Source organism: Hoplias malabaricus, chromosome 17 (assembly GCF_029633855.1).
Source record: "Hoplias malabaricus isolate fHopMal1 chromosome 17, fHopMal1.hap1, whole genome shotgun sequence".
Lineage (NCBI taxonomy): Eukaryota > Metazoa > Chordata > Actinopteri > Characiformes > Erythrinidae > Hoplias > Hoplias malabaricus.
This window is the reverse complement of record NC_089816.1, coordinates 33175825-33185161: the sequence shown is the minus strand read 5'-3', so window position 1 is coordinate 33185161 and position 9337 is coordinate 33175825. Positions and strand designations below refer to the sequence as shown.

General features: G+C 43.5%; 1 protein-coding gene across 1 annotated transcript; it reads left to right on the top strand.

Annotated features, from left to right (window-relative positions):
• Positions 1-2679: 2679 nt before the first annotated feature.
• On the top strand, positions 2680-9044 carry LOC136673326 (aminopeptidase Ey-like). The gene is made up of 10 exons (XM_066648728.1): positions 2680-2765; positions 3493-3568; positions 5208-5324; positions 5678-5809; positions 6074-6139; positions 6727-6873; positions 7460-7515; positions 8305-8452; positions 8715-8806; positions 8969-9044. The coding sequence occupies exons 1-10, from the start codon at positions 2680-2682 to the stop codon at positions 9042-9044; spliced, it is 996 nt and encodes a 331-aa protein (XP_066504825.1).
• Positions 9045-9337: the final 293 nt, after the last annotated feature.

The following is a 9337-nucleotide window of genomic DNA, read 5'->3' as shown; positions in this document are numbered from 1 at the left end:
CTACACGTGTAAGTAATTCATAATGTAAATACTGGTTAGTCATTCATATAAATGCATACAGGATTTCACACAATGAGTATGTAGTTATAAATGGTAATTTAACTAATCATCATTTAAGGATATTTGTCAACAAACACAAAGTGATAAAATTGTTTCCCACGACAACACACACACACACACACACACACACACACACACACACACACACTAACTGTGACCATCTGTGAGGCAGTGTCGTGCTGCCCTCTGCTGTTAGTTTGAGGTTTTGCGGTTCTCTCTCGCATACATTTATTTATACTTTCAGCAATTATTCAGTCGTTTAATGGTTAATCGGGTCATTATGTGACTGCCTGAAAGTGAGCTGCAAATTTAAAAAAATACCCTTTATTCCCAGTGTTTAGTGGACATTATATTTATTGCAGTAAAAATACGGATTAGTAAAAATAAATTAGACATTTTAATATTATTAGATATTAACATTAAAATTCAATCCAAAGTACATTTAATTAAATCAAATATTCGCTAGATTCACCCTCTTAAGAAAAAAAAAAAAAGCGAAGATTCCAAGGTCCCAGACCCTCGACCACGTAAGGACATGACTATGACGTCACAGAGCACGAGGCGTGTGTGTAAACGGTGCTCCTGTGGAACGCTAGTAATTGTAACCAGACTCTTCAGGTGAGTGGACGGATGTTACAGTTTCTTACCACACACTCTTTTAAAAGTAATACAAAATGAGGAGTTTTATTATTCATCTTTTGTGATTGAACGGGAGAACTCCTAAGAACAATAGACTGCTTTCTGTTGCAGAATAACTGTATTTTGTCATTGATGAATATGAACCCGAGTTACTGCCAGCAGCATCTCAGCTCCATCATGAGCAGCAGGTTCGAGGAGCAAATAAGGGGCCCTGTGTAGGAGACTGCAGGATGAGACCACCTCCATCCGCCAGGATAGAGATCAGAAGGCTAGGGAGTTGAAGCAGAAGTTGGCCGGGCAGGAACAAGCCCAGAAAGACATGTTCCATGACCTGCTGCAGATGGACAGCGAGAGGAAGGAGTTCACTGCTGAGGTTCTCATGCGCTTCCGCTATGAAGAAGGATGGAGGTCAGATGGAGACGAGCAGCTGGAGAGAAGGAGAATGAGGAAAGACATCACAGTGACTGAGAAGTTTCTGAAAGAGGCAGACCAGATGAAACTCAAAAATGAGAATCTGAGAGAAGCTCTGAGAGAAGAGAGAGGTAGAAGGCTGAGAGCAGAGGAGAGTTTGAGGGAAGAGAGAGAGAAACAGCAGAGGGCCTTTCAGAAGAGAAAGAAAGAGGAGGAGGAGGAGGAGGAGGAGAGAAGGAATAAACTGGAAGAGGAAAAGATACGGCAGGAGGAGCAGGACAAGGCGCGAGAGCTGAGAGAGGAGGAGGAGAAAGAGTTAAAAGAGGAGTTAGAAAAGCTGAGAGATGCTTTGAAAGAAGAACGAGATGAAAGGATGAGGGCGGAGGTGCGTTTGAGGGAAGAGAGAGAGAAAGAGCAGAGGGCCTTACAGAAGAGAGAGAAAGAGGAGGAGAGTAGACAGATGGAAAAGAGAAAAATGGAGAAGGGAAAACAAATGGAACAGAGAGTGTGTGGTCCACGGAATGGAAAAGAAATGGAAAAGAAGAAGATGAAGGAGGAGCAGGAGGAAAAGGAGAGAAAGACAAAGGAGGCCCTGGTGAACAAGGTGCTGCTAAAGAGGCAAAAGGAGGACGCAGAGCAGCCCGAGGTGAAAGGTCGACTGGCAAAATTTGTAATGATGACCTACAGGAGACTATTGGACTTCTGCAGGCAGAACAATCCGAATGACCCGTTCCAGCAGCACCAACGGGAATGCAAAAGACTGGCTAAAGAACGGAAGAGGAAAGAGGAGGAACTAATGCAACAGCTCCTGTTGAGGAGGTTGTTGCAGCGGTCCAAATAAAGAGAACTGCTCCCCCCCATAAGTCAGGCCCGCTTCAGAACAGAGGTAAGTGTTTCCTTAAAAAAAAAACAGGAAATAACTTATAACTGCTGTAGGAACAAAACCCAATTTAGTGCTCAATTTTCCCAGATCATAAAACCTTACCTTCTGAGACAACGAAGTTAGAAGTGTTTGATTGCTCTCTTTCATAGCTGCAGCATGCTGTGTTTGTCTGCCATTGTGTGACATATCTGGCAACCCGGGGTGTAGAAACAGGACTGTGATTGGACAGAGGGATCACATGCTAAAACCCCAGCAAAGGAGGCTATACTGGCTGCTGTCAGAGATGCCAGTGCTTCATCTGAGCATGTTCCCTGACTCCTCTTCCTGAATCAACTAGAGTGAGTGTGTGAACTTTTCTACATTTGTGAGTGTGTGTGACTGGGTGAGTGTGTGTTGTGCTGAAACACTTAAAAGGATTTATTTTCTATTAAACCTCAGCATGTCACATAAAGCGAATCCATCCATGTTGAGTAAAAGAAACACTGTAATTGCTGTAATCTTATAGTTGGTATATGGCATCGTGTGGTCAAAATGTAAACTGCAGGTTTAATACACATCTGTAGAAGACACCAATATTTTTTATGCAGGTCACAGAAGTTTACTATTATTTAAATATATGTTTAAACCTGATATGTTTGTTAAAGTGGAAATTTGGGCAGAGTGGGCTTCACCTCACTGTCTCCAACATGGATCCAGACGAGATTATGGGATTGTGCATCTACAACAAAACATTGTCACAGTACAATAACTACATGCAGAGGAACACAATGGTGTGAGAGTGACTGGGTGAGTGTGTGAAACTGTCCACAGTTGTGAGTGTGTGAGTGACTGAGTGAGTGTGTGAAACTGTCCACAGGTGTGAGTGTGTGAGTGACTGGGTGAGTGTGTGAAATTGTTCACAGGTGTGAGTTTGCGAGTGACTGGGTGAGTGTGTGAGTGACTGGGTGAGTGTGTGAAACTGTCCACAGGTGTGAGTGTGTGAGTGACTGGGTGATTGTGTAAAACTGTCCACAGTTGTGAGTGTGTAAAACTGTCCACAGGTGTGAGTGTGTGAGTGAATGGATAAGTGTGTGAAAATATCCACAGGTGTGAGTGTGCGAGTGTCTGGTGAGTGTGTAAAATTGTCCACAGTTGTCAGTGTTTGAGTGACTGGGTGAGTGTGTGAAACTGTCCACAGTTGTGAGTGTGTGAGATAATGGTGAGTGTGTGAAATTGTCCACAGGTGGGAGTTTGCGAGTGATTGGGTGAGTGTGTGAAATCGTCCACAGGTGTGAGTGTGTGAGTGACTGGGTGAGTGTGCGAGTGTCTGGTGAATGTGTGAAATTGTCCACAGTTGTGAGTGTTTGAGTGACTGGGTGAGTGTGTGAAACTGTTCACAGGTGTGAGTGTGTAAGTGACTGGGTGAATGCGTGACACTGTCCAGAGGTGTGAGATTGATATGGATTGTTTATATTTTTAAAAAGTACACGTGTTGACATCATGTTTTCATCTCTCTGTAGCCGGCCTCAAATGCCAGCCAAACCTGCTGCACACGCCAAAGCTGCTCCTTCTAAACCTGCTCAGAGCGCTCCCACGGCAAAATCAGCCTCCGGTACATGTCCCCGTTTGTGTCTGTCTTTCTGAAATCACCCACAGTTCCACACAACACCGGAAATACATTTTGCGTGTGAGTGACAGGGTGAGTGTGTGAAACTGTCCACAAGTGTGAGTGTGTGAGTGACTGGTGAATGTGTGAAATTGTCCACAGGTGTGAGTGTTTGAGTGACTGGGTGAGTGTGTGAAACTGTCCACAGTTGTGAGTGTGTGAGATAATGGTGAGTGTGTGAAATTGTCCACAGGTGTGAGTTTGCGAGTGATTGGGTGAGTGTGTGAAATCGTCCACAGGTGTGAGTGTGTGAGTGACTGGGTGAGTATGTGAGTGACTGGGTGAGTGTGCGAGTGTCTGGTGAATGTGTGAAACTGTCCACAGTTGTGAGTGTGTGAGATAATGGTGAGTGTGTAAAACTGTCCACAGGTGTGAGTGTGTGAGTGACTGGATAAGTGTGTGAAAATGTCCACAGGAGTGAGTGTGCGAGTGTCTGGTGAGTGTGTGAAATTGTCCACAGTTGTGAGTGTTTGAGTGACTGGGTGAGTGTGTAAAACTGTCCACAGTTGTGAGTGTGTGAGATAATGGTGAGTGTGTGAAATTGTCCACAAGTGTGAGTGTGTGAGTGACTGGTGAATGTGTGAAATTATCCACAATTGTGAGTGTTTGAGTGACTGGGTGAGTGTGTGAAACTGTCCACAGTTGTGAGTGTGTGAGATTATGGTGAGTGTGTGAAATTGTCCATAGGTGTGAGTGTGTGAGTGACTTGTGAATGTGTGAAATTATCCATAGGTGTGAGCGTGTGAGTGTCTGGTGAGTGTGTGAATTTTCCACAGGTGTGAGTGTGTGAGTGACTGGGTGATTGTGTGAAACTGTCCACAGGTGTGAGTGTGTGACTGAAAGGGTGAGTGTGTGAAACTGTCCACAAGTGTGAGTGTGTGAGTGACTGGTGAATGTGTGAAATTGTCCAGAGGTGTGAGTGTTTGAGTGACTGGGTGAGTGTGTGAAACTGTCCACAGTTGTGAGTGTGTGAGTGACTGGTGAATGTGTGAAATTGTCCATAGGTGTGAGTGTGCGAGTGACTAGGTTAATGTGTGAAACTGTACACAGTTTTGAGTGTGTTTGTGACTGGGTGACTCTGTGAAACTGTCCACAGGTGTGAGTGTTTGAGATACTGGTGAGTGTGTGAAATTGTCCACAGGTGTAAGTGTGCAAAGGACTGGGTGAGTATGTGAAACTGTCCACAGGTGTGAGTGTGTGAGTGACTGGGTGAATGTGTGAAACTGTCCACAGGTGTGAGTGTTTGATATACTGGTGAGTGTGTGAAATTGTCCACAGGTGTAAGTGTGCGAAGGACTGGGTGAGTGTGTGAAACTGTCCACAGGTGTGAGTGTGTGAAATTGTCCACAGGTGTGAGTGTGTGAGATACTGGTGAGTGTGTGAAATTGTTCACAGGTGTAAGTGTGCGAAGGACTGGGTGAGTGTGTGAAACTGTCCACAGGTATGAGTGTCTGAAATTGTTCACAGGTGTGAGTGTGTAAGTGAATGTGTGACACTGTGAGATTGATATGGATTGTTTATATTTTTAAAAAGTACACGTGTTGACATCATGTTTTCATCTCTCTGTAGCCGGCCTCAAAGGACCAGGTGGTGGGGATGCTTGAGAAGGCCAGGGCAGTAATGCCAGCCAAACCTGCTGCACCCGCCAAAGCTGCTCCTTCTAAACCTGCCCAGAGAGCTCCCCCGGCAAAATCAGCCTCCGGTACATGTCCCCGTTTGTGTCTGTCTTTCTGAAATCACCCACAGTTCCACACAACACCAGAAATACATTTTGCAGTTGTGCAGATTTATATTTGCCTACTTAAGAATAGCCAATATGTCATTATAGCTAAGGGGTTTGTAATTTTAGCATCATTTTCATTAGAACTTGACATGACATGCTCACTGCCCCCTAGTGTTCACTTGTGGGTGTGTGAGTGCGAGTGAGTGTTTGTTTCACTGCACAGATTGGGTTAAATGCGGAGAACAAATTCCCGTGTGCGCAAGCGCAGTGGTCAGTAAAGTGGTTCTAATTCTTGTAAATACTGTGCTTCCTTCAGGAAGTGGTGGGTAAGAAAGCTCCAGTTTCCACTAAAGCGTCCACTAAAGATGATGAAGACAAATCGGGCCTCATCTTTATCCTCGTGCCCAACAGCAAGGAGCAGAGGGTGAAGGAGGAGAAGTCGCTGAAGGTAGGTTGCCCTTTGGGAAATACATTCTCGAGCCTTGTTTCTGCTGTGTGTACAATGATCTTCACTGGAGAAAAGATGAACTGGTCACATGAGAGATTTGGGTGAATTGGAAGAAGTTCCTATAGAAGGGTCACCATTTTGTCTCTCTCTCCCACCGTATGTGGGAGCAAACCAAACAATCTTCCCCTCCAAGCCTTAAAGTGGACATTGTTTGTAATATTTTGGCTGACTGGTGTAAGCTTGTATATTTTACATTTTTTACAGACGTATCTGAACACATTTGCATATAACAACGCGGTGGGCTCAGATCTGTGGAATCATCTCCAAGCAGTGAGTAACATACACAGCTCCTCTGTGTTTAATTACTCAGTCCAGGGTAATCTCCGTACTGCAGTGCTGCCCCCTTGTGATTGGTCTGACCCCAGTATGTCATCAGAACACAAATAAAACAGAGCAGCATGTTCCCTTAATCCCCTGTGTATTTCCTCCACTCTCAATTTTACTCTGTATAATTTGTCCAGTAGTGGGTGCAGTGCACTCGCCGCTCCAGCCGTGAGTACAACCATTGGCTCATGAGCATCAGATTGAATCATTATCTTTTCATTCCCTCACTATAAAATATCTGGAGGACTGAGGACATACTTAATACAAATAAAATTTAAATAAGGTTCAGGTGGGTGGAGCTTGATTTCAGGCAACTGATTCATCAACTGCTCTCAGTTTCTGCTCGTTTCCATGTCATACAAGAGTTTCGTGACTAATGTGAAATGACACAAGCTATTACACAGTACTGACATTTAAGGGCTCCCCCTTGTGGAGAGGTCCCTAAATGAATGAGACAACTTTGAGAACAGTTATTAAAGCTGGAGCTCTGTCTCCTCAGACAAACCTTAGCTGTGTTCTGTGGTTCCTTCCAGGCAGCTGATGCTAATGGAACAGTTCTCCCAGTGGCTATTCGTGAAATCATGGATTGCTGGGTTCTTCAGATGGGATTCCCAGTGGTCACGGTCAACACCAGAACTGGACGCCTGTCTCAGAAACACTTCCTCCTGGACCCTGTCCAGGTCTGTCTTGGATACACCATCTCAGTTCAAGTTCTGTCCACAAGGGGGTGGGAGAGGGGCTCATACCTGGTTTGCAGGGTGTCTATGGAGGCCATTAAGCACAGGGATACTTACTACCATGTGCCCACCAGATATTATGAGGTGATCATCGGGTTCTTGTGCTCATCTGATCTGCGTTTTCAGTGTTTCACAGTGGGATGAAGATGGCGGGGGATGACTGGGTGCTGCTGAATCTTAAAGGAGCTGGGTATTACAGGGTTAACAATGACTCTGAGACCTGGGAGAACATCATTAAACAGCTCAACAATCACCACCAGGTCAGAGATTTAACACTTAACCCTGGACAACCATCAGATAAAGAGACAAAAACACTAGGGTCTACATAGTCATATACATCATTATTCACTCATTCACTCATGTCCTATAAGCGCTTAACCCAGTCACTCTCACTCACTCACTCACCCGTGGAGTGTCTTCATTCCTGTAAATAACCTGTTGTCAGTGTACATGTGTTTTAAAGCCCTAATGTTGATATCACGCACAGATGTTTCTGAATGTTTTAAAAGAGGAGATAAATGTTTTTCAGGTTGTTCCCATCATTAACAGAGCTCTGATCCTGGACGACACCTTTAATCTGGCTAGGTGAACACCTTAAAGATAATGTGAATATCGTTACTATCGAATTAAAAACATTTAATGAGAAAAACTCCCAAAGAGAATGAAAATAACCCTTTAACTTTCAATGTAATGTATAATTTTGAAGCATTTCTATTGGTCCATTCATCATCATGTGAAGGACAGCTGCAGTGTTCAAAGGATAGTACACTATTAAAACGTTGGTTATTGTTATTTAAAATAGTCCTCACTGGTTATGGCCACATTTGTAATGCATCGCAAACTGTCCTCACGATGAACTCTAAGTTCACAATCAGTCAGTGAGTGCATCTCAATCATGAGCAGAAACAAACTGAGCCAAGCAAGGATTTATGAAGAATTTGTGACCTACAAAATCATCACTAAACTGGAGACTTTGGTCCAGTCTTGGACAGAGTGATGGTTCTGTCCCAATAGCTGAGCAGTTATTGTGAATAAATACTAACGTTCATGGAGAGTTACTCATTTCAGGTTGTTGTGGCAGAAGAAAATGTGCACTGCTAATACAGTTAATACAGTTATAGTTTCACTCAACATTCAGACCAATAATAACTCACCATCCACGGTTAATGCATTAGTTCTCCATTTATTTGTATTATAAAAGTTAGAGAGTACGAGCTTCACGAGTCAAAACAACAAAAAGCACGACTCATAAAAAAGGAGAAGCTAATTTACCTATCAAAATAAAAACAGCTTGTTCTGTTCATCTCTGTTGTTTTTACAGATAGCTTAGTGGATAGATGTAGCTTCACCTGTTTAATCTCTGGATCTTTACAGGGCCAAGATGATTCCCATCAGTTTGGCTATAAACACAACCAGGTTCCTCTGGAAGGAGAGAGACTACGTGCCCTGGAAGGCTGCTCTGGACAATCTGGACTATTTCTACCTGATGTTTGACCAAACGGCGCTCTACAACAGCATTCAGGTGAAGAACGGGAACAGAAGAAAATCTGGTCAACGTTATTTTAGATTTGTCAAAACATTGAGAGCTACAGGGAGCACACTTAAATATCAGGATTGTATCTGAGTGTGCATTTATATCTGATTACAGCGCCCCCTGTTGAGCGTGTTGGGGTAATGGTCAGGGTAAAGAGCTGTGGGCCACACAGTGATGGTCATAAGGTTGTGGTCAGACTCCAGAACTCAAGTCTTGTTTGTGTTTATTAATCAGTGACTCTTGGTTGCAGATGTATCTGAGGAAGCAAGTCACACCACTTTTCGAACACTACCAGAACATCACCATGAACTGGACCAAAGTCCCAGATGGACACATGGATCAGTACGTACCACTTAAAGAGTGCACTGACCACACAGGAGCACTCTAGTTTCCCAGACCATCTGCAGTTTCAAATACAGTATTTGGTTGATCAGCTGTTTATGATGAAGGATCAGGTCAGAGCAAGTCGAGTAGGGACTAAACCGTGGCGTGTAAACCTTGCAGAGCGCTGATTGTCCAAAAAGAGTCGTCACTCTATGCCACGCAACGCAGACGACCAGCACCAACTCTCCATCTGTAAAATCTCCAGCTGCAGCAGAGATCTGGGTTTCACTCAAAGTTTCTTTGATCCAAAACACATTAACATACAGAAACATTCATGCTCTATTATAATTAAAATGTATTTGTTAGAGAAATAAAAATGTGTCCTTCTTTTAAAAAACACTTGTTGTTTCCAGAATTATTTCAAAGGGAACAGCATTTTTGGAATAAAACTCAGCCATGAGAATCATCAGGAATGTTTCATTTGAGGATGAACACTGATGATATACGATGTTGTTTTATTTATAACAAAAACAACAACTTTAATCTATT